The sequence below is a fragment of the Acanthopagrus latus genome, chromosome 18 (genome assembly GCF_904848185.1).
Source record: "Acanthopagrus latus isolate v.2019 chromosome 18, fAcaLat1.1, whole genome shotgun sequence".
In the NCBI taxonomy this organism is placed as follows: domain Eukaryota; kingdom Metazoa; phylum Chordata; class Actinopteri; order Spariformes; family Sparidae; genus Acanthopagrus; species Acanthopagrus latus.
Window position 1 is genome coordinate 11,949,798 of NC_051056.1, and position 17,943 is coordinate 11,967,740.

Genomic DNA, 17,943 nt, shown 5'->3' on the forward strand with positions numbered 1-17,943 from the left:
GATTGTTATCAAGTAAAGAATTTTGTCTTGACCCTATCAAGACTAGTAATAATAGTGAGCTGAATGATATGAATAGAATAGTGAAGATTCTTGTTACAAATGTATAAGTATTGTTTATGAGCATTATAAAGCTTTGTCCATATCATATCCAAGTATATTCTTATAGCTGCATCAGTTGCATCTGTCCACTAGAGGGAGGCGGTGGCACAGTTTAGGTGTGAAGGTACAGTATCAGTGGTGACATGAACTGTTTGACGGAACTGATATAGTATCCATCATGATTCAATATAATGGGTTAAAAAGTTGTTGCTGATGATCAGAATGTGTGCACCCAAAACCCACCAGAGCCAAAACCAACCAATTAAAAAAAGGGTGGAATAATGTTTTTTTGTTGTTGCTCATCATCAGGCTGTCGGCAGTCCTATTGGCAAAAACACCTCCACATCTTCCTCTTCCTCCTTCCTGTCCTTCATCGATCCAAGATTGATCCCCATGTCATCACCACCACAGAGCCCCAGTGAGTACATTTACATACAAACACAAATATTCAGTCACACAATCGTATACACATATAGAACATTCAGTTCTCCATGTTAAACATCACATAGTAAAGTCAATTAAAAAAGCAGTAGAGATGAGTGAACACAGTTTACTGTCAGTCACTGAACTACCCTGTGTATTATTAAAATTTTCTTTTTGTTATTGCAGCGGGCAATAAGTGCGATCAGATCAAGAGAGAGAACCATAGGAAGGGCTCAGTTGTGAATGTGAACCCAACCAACATTCGGCCACAGAGTGACACTCCAGAAATCCGCAAGTACAAGAAGAAATTCAACACTGAGGTTCTCTGTGCTGGACTTTGGGGTTAGTAGTTTTATATTCCTTATTCCTTACCTTAGAATATACAACTAGATGAGTGTTTGCTTTAGCTAAGCAAAAAACATTATTCACTTCTTCATCCAGGCCAGAAGCTAGCATAGCATCAGTGTCCTTTTTATAACAGTTTGCACACTCCGTATATTGTTTATTTAAGAATGAACAGGAATATACAGCTTTGTTCATGTTTTATAGACGAATAGATGAGATGGATGGAATACAGATCATGTTGGTTATAAGGTTTAAGCTTTTAGTGTGTTTTGTTCTGTAGGTGTGAATCTGTTGGTGGGGACAGAGAACGGCCTGTGGCTGCTGGATCGAAGTGGTCAAGGGAAGGTCTACTCTCTCATCAGCAGGCGAAGGTTTCAACAGATGGATGTGTTGGAGGGACTCAATGTCCTGATCACTATATCAGGTATCTGTATGTAGCTTCAAGTACAGAACAAAACTCAGACACTCAGTGTGGCTGTGGAAACACCAAGAACATTCAATTGGCTGATTCACACAGTTACTATATTTGACTTGAGCCTCACAGAGAAGCAGACAGAAACAGACTAAACAGAGTGCAATGTGGCCTCCAGCCATGCTCACATCTCAAAATATCTTACACTTGTATCTAACTGGGTGAACTGTGCCTTTAGGTAAAAAGAACAAGCTCCGACTCTACTACCTGTCCTGGTTAAGGAATAAAATCCTGCACAACGACCCAGAGGTGGAGAAGAGACAGGGTTGGACCTCAGTAGGTGACCTGGAGGGTTGTGTGCACTATAAAGTTGGTAAGTACAGCTAAACCCAGTGTACAAACTATAACACATTTAAAACCACAAGTATTGTTTTAATAGAGGACACTGAGAGCTACATGTCCAGAGTCAGAGTGATCTGGTTATAATGGCCTCGCTGTCCATCTTGTTTCCTCAGTGCGTTACGAGAAGATCAAGTTCTTAGTGATTGCTTTGAAGAATGCAGTGGAGGTTTATGCCTGGGCACCAAAACCATACCACAAATTCATGGCCTTCAAGGTTGGTAACATTTGAATGCAAAACTTTTGTGTCAACCATGTGGATAAATAGAGCTAGGAGCTCATAGCGTATACTGTAAATACGCCCTCATAAGTTATGCTGTGATCTTTTTTTAGCCACATTAGCTGCATGGCTCAAGGGATGGCAACATATATTAGACTGTGGCTTCTTCAGTCTGTCCACTCAACATTTTGGTCATTGGTGAATATCTGAAATACTCAATGGATTGCCAAGCTGACATGCTGTGTTTAGCATGCGACTTTACAGCAATGAATGAATGAATGAAAGAATGAAAGCCCTAACAGAGTCTGACATGTCTAAAAACACCATAAAGATATAATAATGAATCTCAAGCATGTGAAGTTACATGCCATATTCAACATGTACAGCTCCTATCCTAATTTCCTTCAATGTCATTCTTTATTGGTATCTCTGAAGCACTTAAATCACAGGTTATCAATACTGCCCTCTGTTGTCTTATCTTTCTTTATCATGATTGCATCTAAAAAAAAGTCTAATACGGTCACTTTCACAGTCAGACACACAGACATGACGCATCCAGGCTGTGAGAGTCAACACAGAAACCTCAACAGAGCTGTGTCCCATTTCTTTCTGTCCTTCGTGGCCTGAGCTACTTTTCTTCCACATTACCTAGTTTAACCCTCTCTCGTCGGAAAAGGCCAATAATATACTACCTCATGGAAATAGTAGCATGACTATAGTAGGATGCCAATTTTTTTTATGCTCTTCAACTTGTCAAAGTCGTTTGCTGATTTTATATTAATGGAGCAGTTCCAGTTAGATGACTGGTGTCATGGTTTATTTATAAAATGTGTTGTTAAAGGTGATAATTGAGATTTGCATGTGTGTCTCTGTGTCTCCTCAGTCATTTAGGTCTCTGCCTCAAAAGCCAATGTCCGTTGACCTGACAGTGGAAGAAGGTCAGAGGTTAAAGGTCATCTACGGCTCCTTGTCTGGGTTCCATGCCATTGATGTCGACTCTGGAACACCTTACGACCTCTACCTGCCTACACATGTAAGAGTCTGCTTCATATTCTTTATGCTCTGTGCATTTGTTTATTTCTCTGCTTGCCTGTCTGAAAATTCCCAGAATTTCCTGTTTCACTTTGAAGGCAGAAAAAAGGACTAATGATATCTTAGGGAGTCACCAATAGGATTAGTCTGGTAAAAATGTTTCTCATGTTAAAAAGGCATTTCTCTAATGCAAAAGACACATTCAGCCCAGAAACACCAGTCAACAAAGTCACTCATTAAACCAAAACATCGGCAGTGCAGTAGTGCCCTTGCCTTCATAAGTCAGAACTAACCTTTAAACCCCCCTTCAGTGTCTTTTTTGATAATATTTCATATTTTTCTCAGTCCTTTTCTGGCAGTGTTGATGAGTCACACCAAATATTTTTTTGACAAATAATTTAATTTTGTGTTCACTGTCACTAAAGTTAAGATGTTGCGAATATAGAATAATGACGTATGACTAAGGCACAGTCTGGGATTCATATGGCAGCATGTTTCCTTTAAGAAACAGGACAGTGCATAGTGTGTGAGTGGACCAGCAAGCGAAAGGGAGATAGCCAGGGTGGTTGCCTTCAGACTGATGTTAGCAACTGAAGTGAGGGAAAAGTTTAGCATAGAACTTGTCGAGTGCCAGTAAATGTACAGTACAGGTTACAGTTTGAACAAAACTAAACTCTACAGCTCCTCTATACCAAAGATCTACTTCTGCTTGAGTGACAACTGTGCCTGCTGATAGTAATGCTGCTTCTCAGAGCTAATATTGGTGCTATCGCTAATCCATGCTAGTGATGCTAGTTTATCTTGCCAGAACGACAGTTTGGCTGCCGTGACAATATCTACATGTGACGTCTTTGTTCTCTCTTTGAGGAAGAAGAAAAACTGACTGGAGGGGAGATTTAATAAAGCCAGTCATTAAGCACCAGCATGGTAGTAGTGCCCTTGCCATCAATAGCCTTGAAATCAGATCTTGTAGATCTAATTTGAGTGAAGATTGAGCAACTGAATTACTTATTTCTCGCCCCGAATTTGTTCAAAAACAGATTTCAGGGACTTAAAAGGTGAAACAAGTGAAAATTTACATACTGCAAGTGTCCTTCATACAACATAATCCACCTACTCATGCTCAAACCCCACTGACTCACAGAAAACTGGGGGGCTCCAGGGTTGAGCACTAACTTAGAAGAGGTGTGACTGTCAATCCATACTGTCTGTTTGTGATGAAGTCCAATATCAAAATGTAGGGTGCTGTCAAACCCAGAGTGTTACGTTTTCAGTCAGCTTCATAAGTGAGATGGTATTAAATGCTTTGCTAAAGTCGACAAAGAACATTCTAATGTGGCTGTTGTTCTTATTCCCAAGATATGAAGACTAAGTGGAGAGCAGTGAATATGGCATCCTCTTTATACTTTAAAATAATTGTATTTGATAGCATTTTGAGCTCCTTGATATATGTAAAGATAAAAAGCGGGAGATTCATTTTATTGTAAGTATAATAAATGCCTACATAGATAGTGTCTTTTTACTGAAAATACTTTGGATAGTATTAAATATTTAAAGATCTCTGGTATAGATATTATTCTCACTGTAGCTGAAGCTCTTTATTATACCTGACATATACATTTTTATGTCATTTTATCCATCTGCTGTTATCTCTCTGTCCAACCATATCACCTCAGTCTCTCAGGATGCACTTCCCCTCCTCCTCCTCCTCCTCCTCCTCCTCCTGTTCCTCCTCCCACTCACAGTCTGCAGATGTCAGTCATTGCTCTCCTGTATTTCTCCCGTTTTCCTCTCCCCACCTGCCTCCACTCTCCTCCCACTCAGTTTATAGCTGTCAGGCACTGTTCTCTTCCTTTTTCATCCTCTTTTCCTCCTCCCACTCTGTCATCCAATGTGGCATTGTTCATTTGCTCATTTTCTGCTCATTTTTATCTGTTATCAAAATCAGTGCTCTCTTGCACTCTCCCTCTCTCTCTCCCTCTCTCTCTCTGTTCAGTCCGTGGGCAGGTCGAGCTCCCAGCAGAATGTTGTGACTAATGCTCACATTTCTATTTCGACATTCTCTCGTTTATGGGGTAAAATGAAAGAAACTGATCAAGTGAATCCTGGGTCAAAAGATGATTTTGTGACCCTTCCAAGCTACAGTAGATATTATTGGAGGTGTGATTTAGGAAAATACTTGATCCAGAGAGTGACATGTTCGTAACTCCCTAATGGTTTTGAATAGTCAACCATGTAAAACATAACCAACTAAACAGTAACACATTGACATAACCTAGCTTGTTTGTTTGTTTGTACTCTTAACTCAGTCAGTCTACTGCTCAGGATGCCAATCAGTTTAAATCGTTAGTTTCTCTAACTGGCTTATGACTAAATATCTTAAAACTAATGACATTGCACGTTACAGCAAGCTATTGCCCAATGCCAAACTCTGTTTTGTTTAAGTCTCCTTCCCCATGATGTCATGATATAGGGATCACCAGTGGACCCAGCTTTAGTCTGCAGAGCCATGAAGCCAGAGCACTGAAGCCATGCCTCCACTGCTGCACAGAGCAGTGTAGAGTAATTTGATAATTTTGAATGCATCTGCGTGTCTAAATTCACTACTGCCCTTCCTCTGGTTCTAAGCAACAAACCTGCCAGGTGTGAAGAAGTTCAGATGGGTGGTTCTAGAGACATGCAAACAACAGACAGACTGATAGGGATTTGTATGTTGATAAGTTGATGCCTGAATGCTAAAAGCACTCCTGTCCCTAAGTCTTGTTAATTATCAAGCTGTAAGGGTGTAGTATTTGAGAATCCATCTCCCTGAATAGATGTTGTCCGTCAATCAGTATCTATGACAAGAGACACACAGTAATTACCAATAGGCTTAATACCAGAGCTGCCTAATACCAATTTGTAAATATATAGTAGAATGATGTACTAGTGCTTACTTATTATGTATTTGTTTTCCATTGCTAGTTAAGTCTCCAAAATAATTAGGAAATTCTTAAGTATGAGGGTGATTACAAAAAATTCCACAGCTAAGCTATGTGTTGGTCAAATTTGTGAAAATTGCTTAGATGATGCAAACCTCCTTCAGTTACAATGAATCCAAAATGCTCTGTGCAAATGAATTTATGTGCTTCAATTTGAACAAATCGCCCACTGCCAGTACAATTAGAGACAGAGCAGGTCATTTTCTGCATTTGTATGTGGGCATGTAAATCTCAGCCTCCTGTGAGTCATAGTCATAGTCACATCATATTAGATATGTTTTGAACAAGATCTATGGAGTAAGTACAACTAAGTATTTCAGCTTAAGATCTTAGAGATTTCTCTTTAACCTGTTTTCTTTTCCAGCAGAAAGTGTAAGCAACATCTCTCAAGACATTAGTTTGTTTGTTCATACACACCAGATTTTTTCACCTACTGTGCATATACTGTAAATGGTGTTGAGTGGGTGGCTCGAGCAGGAAGCAAGGTTCCTCTGCTTTCTATTGTTTATTATTTATAAAAGCTTTTCCTCATCTTTCAGTCATTTTGTGATTCTGTGGATTCTGTGTGTTGATATATTGCAAGACTGAAGTTTTGAGGTAATGAAGAATATTAAGGTCACATCAGTGTTTTAGAATGAGTTGTGATATGCCTAAATTTCTTGCTTTGAAACAGCTTTCTATTTGGTTTCATTCCATAAAATTGGATGAAGGACATTTCTTTTGAGATGTATTGCCCTCTCTGTCTCTCATTCATGTTCTCACAGCTCTCTCTCGCTCATTTACATACACACAAACACACACACACAAACACATTGCCCCAGCCACCCTTACTGTGTGCTACTTTCTATATGCATGGGGGAGTTGGAGCTGGAGAGGTAGACTAACGAAGATACGAAAAGAGAAACAAGCTCTAAAAATACATCTTTTCTGTCCCCCTTCTCTGGCGATCATTAACTCTGTGTGTCCTGACCTGTTCTTGCTCCTGTTGGGAGTGGGTTTTTTTAGTCAGTCCTCCTCCGGTATATTAAGCGAGTTTGCACATAGCTGCCTACTACACCGGTGCCTTATACTGCTACTGCTGCTGCTGCTGCTGCTGCTGCTGCCGCCGCGATATCGTTTCAGCTCTCTAGCGTTGTTTCCTTTTTTCCTTTTCTCTCTTACAATTACAGTGAGGTTTGCACTACTCTTTCTTCACACACACACACACACACACAGCATCAGAGCGCTTCTAAACCCCACTCACTTACTCTTAGACATCCTCATAGTTCACTGTCTTTGAGTGCTCTTGAGGACACTTAACACTTCTAGGTTTTCTGTGTAGCTGTATATACATATACTCAGACCCACGTTCAATTAGGCACACACACATGCACACGCTCACTTGAACGCATGCACTTAAACCACTAATTTCTTTTTCATCATCTCTGTTAAAAGCAATTCATTTATTCAAAATCTCAAGCCTACACACGCTTACCCACTTAAAGAAACACACACATACAATTTTTTCATTGCTGCCTGCGAAGTATGTTACAATGCTGATTCCAAGGCAGAGGATTAAGATTGCGTTGCGTCTGTGGATGCCAGTTCTGATGCTGAGGATTGTGGTGGCTCAATCTCTGGTAATGTATGAAACATAAACTACAAATAACCATTTTATGTAACATAGAAAAGACAAAATTGTTGTCCAGGAGGAGCATTTTTTTCCGAAGGGATTACCTTTTTAGATCTGAGCTGTTGTCAGATGAAGGTGTCTGAGGTGTGTTTGATAAATGTTACCAAACTGAGTAGAGAAATGTCTCTGGTTAGATAAACTTGTTTGAACTGGGCAGATAAATGTTTTTAAACTGATTAGAGGAATATTTTTGAACCAGTTAGAGGAATGTTTGTGAACTGGTTAGATAAAAGTCTTTGAAGTGGTTATAGAATACGTTTCCCACAATAAAGTTAGTCCCATGATACCTGATACAAGACAATTATCTAATGATACATCACAATAGCTGTCAAACTGAAGACTACAAAATACCCCTGAAAGATGTAGGTTTGATGTATTCATTCACTGCATTGTGGTGTCAGTTGCACAGAATTTCACATGAGACTGAGATCAAACAATGTACAAAAAATTGCATAGAGTCCATATGTGTCATCATTTCAACGTAGACAGTCATAAACTGGAAAAGGCTGAGCTGCCAGAAAGCAAGGAGTTATGAAGTTGTGGCTCTAATAAGTGAAATCAGGGGAATCAGAGCACCTGCATGTTGTAACAGAAACATCAATATTTAGAGTCAGTGTATTCATAATCATATCGGCAGAGAAAGTGATATGATACATTGATATCAAATAAATGAATGCTTTTCTTTGAATATGGGACTAAAAGACATTGAATATCACCATCTGAATATCATAAGTCAACTGAAAGTAAACTATCAAGACAGCTGGCAGGAAGCTGTTGCTTCTCAAAGTTTGTTTCATTGTTTCTTTTTGTGTACAAAGACGAGTCCAAACAAAGTTTGCTTTGTGTTTGTTTCATAGATCCAAGGTTCCATTCATCCCCATGCTATCATCATTCTGCCAAACAGCGCTGGAACAGAGGTGCTGGTTTGCTATGAAGACGAAGGCGTCTACATTGACACCTACGGCCGCATCACCAAGGATACGGTGCTACAATGGGGGGAGATGCCGGCATCGGTCGGTAAGTTTCACTCATGCACACACAATGGAATGACAACACACACCAAAGCATTAAAGTGTGTTTATACATTAACACCAGATTAACACCAGATACACAGTGGATTTGGAGTTGCCTAATTAACAATGATGCATTTTAAAACCTTTCAACAGTTTGATCAAACATGTAACTTACTGCTGAGAGTCATTATAGTGGCACTCACTGATTGTAGATCAGCAGCTGTCCTGAGCACCTACAACTTACCCTGAACCAGATTCTGTGAAGACAGATTTGGGACAGGGCGGGCTAAAAATAAGAAGTGTGTGTGTGTGTGTGTGTGTGTGTGTGTGTGTGTGTGTGTGTGTGTTGGGTCCAGCAGTCATTATTGTAGCACAAGTACGGTCCGTATGGAATATATTAAACTCAGATGAACACACTCAGGTCGTCCCTTTCCTGGGGTATAAAACCATCTTTACTTTTCTGTTTCCTCGTCATGTCCATGTGCCTGCATCTCTCTCTCTTTCTCGCTCCAGCTTACCTTCAGTCTAACCAGGTGATGGGTTGGGGAGAAAAGGCCATAGAGCTGAGGTCGGCCAACACAGGGAACCTGGAGGGAGTTTTCATGCACAAAAAAGCACAGAAACTCAAGTTCCTGTGTGAAAGGAATGACAAGGTATAAATGTGTTATTTTAACTTAATTAGCTTTAAAAGTGTAGATTAGTTGTTATATCACTGATTATTTAATTTAATTTCATGCTCTTCTAATGAAGATTAATTTAAAGAATATAGTTGAGTTTGTTAGCTTGATCAGTTGGTTTGGCTAATTTTTCCAGCTTTGGTTTCATCTTTTAATGAGTGAATCTAAATCAGCTGAAAGGAATAATAGTTTGTTGTATTACTTAAATAAAAGTGCCCAAAACTGACTCGCTGCTTTGTAGGGCTGTCAACGAATATTCTAAATTTGAATATATATTTGAATATTTAAAAAAAAAAAAACGGAGATTCATTTGTGAAAATTAACACACGGAAAGAAAACACATGAGCGGCTCCTTTGCGGGTGGGCCCACTGTATGACGGGTCAGGGACAGGTCACAGGAGTGCAAGTGTCACTCACTGCTGAAAATGAGACGCAAGCAGAGAGAGTGGTTTGGACTCCAAGCAACCTAAAATGCCTCGTTTGCAAATACTTTGGATTTTGATCAGTAGACGGCAAAAATGCAGACCCTTATAAAGTTGTATGTAAGCTACAGTTAGCTTACCATTCCACGACTAGCAACATGAGGCACATCTCGAAAATGTGCATCCAAATGAGCATGCCATGATGTCTGGAACTCCAACTAGACAGCCATGTCTCGACTCATATTTTTCACCACCCGCCACAAGCTCTTTGTCTACAGCACGACAAGAGGCATGCATGAAGAAACTTGCTTTGTTCATATGCAAGGACATGAGGCTGATCTGTATCGACTGCACGAGCTTCAGAGAGTTTTGTCAAGAATTTGAACCGAGGTACCGCATCCGAGCCGTGGATCAGTCACCAATTAAATCGAAGAAGTATATGACAGCACCTCAGACAATATAAAGGAGTTACTCAAAGAACATCATTTCGGAGCAGTTTTGACAGTCCTGCTTTGTGTCCAACAGTCTAACCTTTAACAAGTGAGCTGATTTGATGAATATTTTATAAAACTAAACTTGCGTCTCTCTTGTTGCAGGTCTTCTTTGCCTCAGTACAGTCAGGAGGCAGCAGTCAGATCTACTTCATGACTCTCGGACAGAATTCGCTGTTCAACTGGTAACAACTGGAATTGTTCCTCCTGGATCAACTGGTGGTGTTTGCCTGGTGATAACTGTTTATTTCTGTGCCGACTGATGTTCATCTCCATGGATACTGGACACCATACAAAGATAGACTAGTTGTTCCTGGATGCATCACTCCGTTTTGTCCTGTTTCTGTGTAAATGCACATGGATTCACAGTCGATTGGTCATAACTGCAGCCGCAGCCAAAATGCTTGAATACATCACCTGCTTCCTTAGAGTACTGACGTCTGAATCATCCCTCCTTCAGCTGCAGCGACACAAAAATTTCAGCTTTAATTCGCTGCCACCTCACCATCCATGTAAGTGTTGACAAGGCACAACTAGCAGCGTCAGCATCTGTGTTGTGACAAGCACACAGAGCTTTTTCTCAAAGTTACCTGGAGTGGTTCCCAGCAGGATTCAGCCTGAAAGTCACTGCACCAGTGTGACAGATATCGAGGCTCCTTTTGTGTCCTGTTCTATTCAGATCTACCTGGAAGGAAAACTGACATGGCACGGGGATCCCTAATGAACACCAGATAATCGATCAACATCTGGCCTCAGCATCCTGTTCCTCCTCTCATCCGTCATCACTGGAGAACTACAGCAGTCTATTCAGTTTGTTCATGGACCACTTCTCCCTTCTTTTCTCTCATTAAAGGACCCAGTTCCATCAGTTACTCAGCTAATTACATGCATATAAGTCATAGATTTATATTTAATTTAGCGATGATAGGAATTTGGATGAGGAGTTTGAACTGCTTAATTTCCATCCACCAAAGTCAAGTCTTGATAAGTATTCTCAGAATACAGACTAGGGGAGTAATGCTTTCTCCTACAAGAAGCCCTTCCGCTGCGTGGACATCACCTGGGCATTTCTAATACTGGGTTGGGGAGGATAACTCCTTTCTGTCATTCCACATTTTGCTGCTTTTTCTGTACAATGTGTTCCTTATGATTTTCTTTCATCAACTTCCAGATCCACAAACCATCTGTGTTGTGTGTCCAATACCTCAGCAGTGTTATTAATGAAGGAGTGCTGTTTAGTTTTCTTTGTCACTGCTACTGACGGATATCAGGGCCCAAGCAGACTAGTCAGTTACTGTAGGCTTATTTTGTTGGATTTTCACATAGCATTAATAGGCAGCATTATATCAGATGTTATATTAACGAAGAAGAAGTTCTTTCTTGACAGTTTTGTAGGGTGACAGCAAGTCATTGTAACACCCTACACATCATTGATTCAGTTATCAGTATCAAATTACTGCCTTGAAGACATTAACTTTTAGGTTAACTTTTGCAGTCAGCTTTGCCTCCGCATAAACTGATTTCAATCACCAATTAAGCAGAACTGATCCCTCAGGATAGTTGCTGCATTCCACATGTTGCATTAAATGAGTTGAGTAGGTTTGAGTACACCACCAGTCCTCTGAGGTCCCAGTCTGAGCAATCACTGCACCACAGATCTGGACCTGTAATTTAAGTCTTATTATTCCATAATAAGGAACGTAACACCATTGAACTTGCAGTTGTAATTTACAGAAAAGGTAGTATAGTATTGATACAAAACATCTCCATGGCAACAGGCTGGGAATGCCTTCCTGCATCTGTTTTGTACAGCTTAGGATGTATATAGTCTTGTAAGATGCACTGTTTTCTAAATATTTTATAATTGACAAGCCATCTTTGTGTTTGTGTACAGAATGAATGTGAAATACCATCCAAGAACAGAATAGAGTTCATACACCGTGTCTCCAGTGTTTGTGAACCTGAGCAGGAGCTACTGACAGTGAACTTGAACGATCCTGTTCAGGTTTACTGACCTGGTTGAAGTGTTCAAGATCAAATTACGTCTCGCGTGAACTCTGCTTTGTTGTTGACTTTTCTACTAACGTGTACAAGTCAGGCGCTTTGCACAATGGCCACCTTGTACATGTTCTCTTTAATTTGTCCTATTTTTAAATGACTTTTTACTTTTAAGTGAACACATTTAAAGCCATCCTGTAGTCAGTATTGAAGTTAGAATTGAGTATTTCTTACACTACCCAACATGGGTTGCACATCTGTTTTAAAGGGTCACATTGAGATTCTGGACCTTTCCAGATGCAGTGAGCTGGGCTGAAAGAAGTGAAAATGCCCTGTTGTACAGTATTTGTTCTATTTCCTTGATACTGTCATTTACACAATTAGCTTCAAAGCAGGAAACCAAAGAAAAAAGGCTTCGATGTGTTGGCTTCTTTGAATCTGACTGTGTAAAATTATTGACAAATCACAACTTTTTCTTTTGAGAAGATGAAGGGAATCATCTATATTTTTAAAACTGAAGGTATATTATTATATTCTAGACCAACACATTGGATACATGGAGGCCTGAAAAGTCTCTGAGGTATGACGTGTCTTGGTAAATCGCAAAACAAACAAAATATATGCAATTTAATGTTGCTAGTGTTAGTGCTAGATTTAATAGCTTACATGTATGTATGCTTTAGACAGTGTTAGGTTTGGTAAAAGTGAAGAAATAATTGGTCTTTACCTTCAAATGTGAACTTGCAGTTCGTCTTATTTCTGATCCATTTTCATTACACCAATTGTTCCTTTATTTCATCAGCTCAAACTGCTAACTTGGTTATGTTTTGTGTTATTCTCTATATAATATTTACTCTTGAATGTTCAGGCTATCGAAATTTTGCGCCAAATGTTTTATACTCAGTGATTCTTTGACTTTTAGTTTTTGTTTTATGGACGTATAATATGGAAATAATGCAGCTGGTTCTGTGAGAATATTTTAAACTGGAAAATTGTCTCATTGCTAAGTTTTTACCAAATTTATTATAGTATTTCTTTCAGTGGGATAATTTTCCCTGAGACACCAGACCAGATAGCTAGTCGACGTGGCTACAGTGCATAGAAATACAGGATTGTAAACTAACAGGATAACTGACGCAGATTTGCCAGCAAACGCAGGAAAATATTTCAAAACCAGGTGACCTAGCTTGCGATATAGTTTGGCGTTAACATTGCTCGCTAACTTATGGCTGTGGTAGTGAAGAGACTTGGCTAGCTACACTGAAATGTGTCCCGTTTTTCTTTACAGTTTCAGCTAAAGATAAACAATATGACCCGGCCATATTTCATGTATACATACATTCCGTATTTTAAGATGTGCAATGGCAAGAGAAAACAACATTGTTAGCTAGCTTACAGCTAAGGCAGTAGGACAGGCTTTGCTAGCTGCACTAAAAATATAATACTCTCTCTCTCTGTACATTTCCCAAATAATTTTTTTTTTCACATAAATACTTTGCACACTGTATTTAACATGTAATTTTGGCTAAAAGATATAAATTTAAAAAACACATTGCTAGCTAGCTTACACTTTAGATAGCAGAGAAGCTTAGCAAGCAGCACCAAAATGTGTCACTTTTTCTCCTTGTACACCGTTGTTTAGCTGTGTACAGTTTCAAAACAAGATAAAACTGTGACCCAACTGTATTTTCCATACTGTTTAAAAATGTAACATATTTCCTGCACTGGACATACATTTATTCCAATGTACAGCTGACATAACCTGCAATAATGTTTGATCGAGAAGGATTTGTAGCACATAAAACATATTTTTATTTCCAAATCTTGACATAAATGCAGTCAGATGTAGGCTTACTCTATACATGTGAATGTAATTTCTCGAAGCAGGATTTTTGTCATATTTAGAATCAGGCACTGTGCTAGATTACAGACAGCTTTGGTCTGGTCTGGTCAGCTGTTAAATCAAGGCCGGGACACAGCAGCTGGCAGGTTTGGCCAGGTTCCTGAACAAGACCCTGGTCATCGGACAGGACAGGAAACCAGATCAAAACTAGTCCTTATTTACCACAGTGGTCCAGTAGTGTGTCCAGCCTGTTTGCTGCACTCCTTAACCAATTAGTTATTTCCTTAATAAGCCTTTGGGCTGGTCTGTTTCATTGATTTTATTATTGAAATGCTCTCAATATAAAATCAGAAATTGTAATAATGTCATTACAGTTTGATTTCATGAAAGTAACAAGTTGTCATCCTTTTTAGCGCATTTTCCATGTCGAACGTTTGACATTTAATACGTTTTTTCTGCATCAATCTTCATCCTACTTGAAGCAGTATATACAGATTAGTGCCATCTGCAGTCCGTAGACACTGAGAACATTTCTGTGGGTTATTAAGAACAAACTTCTCTGTCTTCTCCTGCACTTTGTCTTACTCCTGTTCAACATTTGACTGTAGCTGCACCACTAATCAGAGAGAGAGAGATCAGTGCATATCCACCCACTCCTTCCACTGGTTAAGATGATGATAGATTCTGTTTCAGACCTGCGCTGACTCACATCTCCAACTCACCCACTGACTCTTCTCCTTCCTCTCACTTTGTCAACACTTCTCTCACCGCTGCCTTCCATTCCCTCTGCTTCCTTTGCTCGACTCTCTTCCCGTCTACATCCGACCAGCTCTCCTTTCTGATGTCTTACTTCATCTATAGCTTCTCACTGTCTCTCTTTTCTCCCGAGTCGCCTCTGTCCACCCACAGCACCATTAAAATGTCCCTGCAGCCAATTAGCCAAAAGTTGTTGTTTTTTTTTTCATTAGACTGTCTTCCAGTGAGAAAGTCTTTACTGTTACATAAATGTATTTAGTTACATCATCGGATATGTGATATGCATAATGGAAGTAAAAACAAGAAAATCAAATCCTTTTGCTATTTTTTGCCAACTGAAGCCCAATGCAGAGCAATGCTAACACAGAGCAGCCCAGATTTGTGTCATTAGTTTGGATATATTCTTTGGACATCTAAGACTGTTAAACTTCTGGTGAACTGTTGCAACAAATGGTAGTCACCTGATGGTAAATGCTTCAACATGGCATAACAGTAGCACAGGTAGAAAGAGATATATAGTCAGCTGCTGAGCAATATCTATCTGAGGTTTGCCAATGTTCACTAACATTCACCACTTTAGGGTCAGAACCAACGAAGGCTGAATTGATCAAGGGTGTGCATGTTGCTTTTTAGTTCAACTTTGAACTTACAAGAGGAATAATGTGTTAATTATGTCTCAAAAGTGACATAGTTTTGCTTTAATCGCCAGCCTAAGTATGAGAAATGTCTGCGGTCTGTTGATGAGCTATAAGAAAGTTTGTGTGGGAGGGTGTGATGTAGATTTGGAAGGTGTCCAGAAAGCAGGAATTCAGTCTGTAGGGGAAGAAAGGGTGGAGTTAGAGGAGGTAGCTGGTGGCTTGAGTCAAGTGTCAGGCAATCGAAAGGGGACGCGGATGTTGCTTTGAAACAAATGCACAATAAACTTTAAAGGTTAAGTTAAGGCAAAAATAAAAATTTCGCACCCAGGCAGATGGAAAGTCTAAGAAATGTTGTCGTCCACAAAACCTTTCTGGAGCTTCAGAGCAAAACAGAGTGGCAGCATTCTCCTGAACAACTGAAGCAGATGAGGCGTTCAGGTTTCCAGAAGCCCTGAGATCCCAAATGGATTTGAAAAAACATGGGCTTTACGGAGACAGTTTAAGTTTCTTTTTTTGTTGTTGTTGTAACACTGTTTTGCTGTGGTGCTCCAGAAATGTTCTGTGGACAACAATATTTCCCATCAGCCTGAGGGTAGGTAGATAATGGTTGATTTATTGAACAAGCTAAAAGAGTCAACGGGGCCGGAATTTCAACAAATGGTGCCAAGAAGCACATGAAGACTGATCGTTTTTCAACATCAATGGTTATAATGAGGAGAAAAAGGGCAGAGTACGAGAGAGAATGACAAAGAGGGACAATAACTGAAATGAAAAAGCCTGTCTGGGTGGATTTCTATCTGGATTTCTATTCTTGTCCCTCATTCATTGACCGTATTAATCTCCCGTTAGCTCTCATTCTAAAGAGATGTTCTTGATATTCCCAAAAAGTTAAGATTTATGCAATTACTGTCAGTATATAGAGGTTTTGATGTTACTTCACATGCAGGTAAGATGTTTTATAAGTTGTAAATTCTACAGAGAAGTTATAATAATAATAAATTACCAAAATATTATATAAATATATATTTTGAACAATACATATTCCCTTTAATCATTTTCATGTCTGAACCATATGAAGTTGATCCTTTGTTGTGTTGTTGTTTTTTTTGCACTGGACCTCTGTTGGATGCATCATACTGTACCCCTCCTGCTTTGAGACCAACACAAAACTAACTTGTGTTTACATGTAATGACAGTGAGACGACAATAAACATGAGGAATTGAGCCGCGTGTTCTTGTTTGTTTGAACAGTTGTTCTTGACTTCTTGTATCCACCCGCAGCTTGATTTCAGCTGACTCTGACTGACCTTTAGTCACATAATCTGTCCTTCATTGTTCCAGCAGTACAAACAATACACGCTCAATCAGAGCAGGAAAGGCACAGGTGTGACCGATAGCATGAGCGATGGCTCCGTTCTGTTTCGTGTCCCAGTGTCAGTGAGCACCTGCACAATACCAGCCTGCTGAAAGTGGCTCACCTAAATGGAATGCAGCCGTAATTAATGTTAGAAATTGCACCTGTGCCCTTCCTACTTTGACGAGTCAAAATGTCTGCCATGAAAAGGCGACCGAATGTAGACTGCATTTTCAAAATAAAAAGCTACCAGATCACCAGGACAGAGGTTACATGAGGGTCCTGGGGTTTGACGGATTTTCTGAATAAGAGTCACAAACAGCTACAGGCACTCGCTGGCTTCTTGAGTACTTTCAGAATAAAAGATCTTGATCTTGAGTTTCTTTCCTTATTTACTTCCTTTTTCTCTTCATTTCTCTTTATTTCATCCCTCTACCCTTCCTTCCTTCCTTCCTTGCTTTCTTTGCCATTCTTTTATGTCTTTCTTTCCCTCTTTTCCTTCTTTCCTTCTTTCTTTTTTGCTTTCTTTGATGTACCTTTACAGTTTTGGGAACTTCTTTTCTGTGCAGCTGTATTCATGTTTTATGTCTTTATTTGTCTGAGGGTAAGGTCAGTGAAATTAAAGCAGTCCTCTGATTATTTCAGACATTGAATTTGCCATCAACACTGTGACCTTCTCTCGTCCCCTTATTGCTGTGTTTTACTGTTAAGATTTAGAAAAAATATATATCTCTCAGTCTCTCTGCCTGTCTCTGTCTCTCTCTCTCTGTCTCACTCTCTCATTTCCAGGGGTCTCATCTCATGTGTCCGTTGAGGACTCACTGGCACCAGTCGCAGGTTTCCTGGCCCTTGTCTCACACTCTTGGATGAAGTTGGGTCATTGAGCCTCCCGCCCCGACACATCAGCCAACTTTTCCTCTTTTGAAATCGTCTGAGCATGATCTTTGTTTTTTGTTTGTTTATGATCCCTGAAAGAATACAAAGTTTAACAGATGATCTCTGTCTTAGCGTTGCGTTGGATGGCTGTTATCTGCTCAAGCCAGCTAACGATGAAGCTTGTTTGCTCCTGTTTTCTCCTCTCTGCACAGGGTTTGTCACTGTTGACGAACACTTTCCTCCGCTCTAAATTTGCACCTTTATTACCCCTCCAACTGAGCCCCTCCTTCCC

At 39.8% G+C, this 17,943-nt stretch overlaps 1 protein-coding gene across 5 annotated transcripts in view; it reads left to right on the forward strand.

Moving 5' to 3' along the window:
• si:zfos-2326c3.2 (misshapen-like kinase 1) overlaps positions 1-16,645 on the forward strand; it is a 69,442-nt gene extending 52,797 nt beyond the window's left edge. For all 5 annotated transcript variants that reach the window (XM_037076582.1, XM_037076586.1, XM_037076584.1 and 2 more), the window contains 9 exons: positions 409-517; positions 709-864; positions 1,148-1,291; positions 1,518-1,652; positions 1,795-1,895; positions 2,782-2,931; positions 8,441-8,600; positions 9,110-9,249; positions 10,292-16,645. In XM_037076582.1, the coding sequence (XP_036932477.1) occupies positions 409-517; positions 709-864; positions 1,148-1,291; positions 1,518-1,652; positions 1,795-1,895; positions 2,782-2,931; positions 8,441-8,600; positions 9,110-9,249; positions 10,292-10,375 (1,179 nt within the window). In that variant the 3' untranslated portion in view covers positions 10,376-16,645. The remainder of the gene's footprint in view (positions 1-408; positions 518-708; positions 865-1,147; positions 1,292-1,517; positions 1,653-1,794; positions 1,896-2,781; positions 2,932-8,440; positions 8,601-9,109; positions 9,250-10,291) is intronic.
• Positions 16,646-17,943: the final 1,298 nt, after the last annotated feature.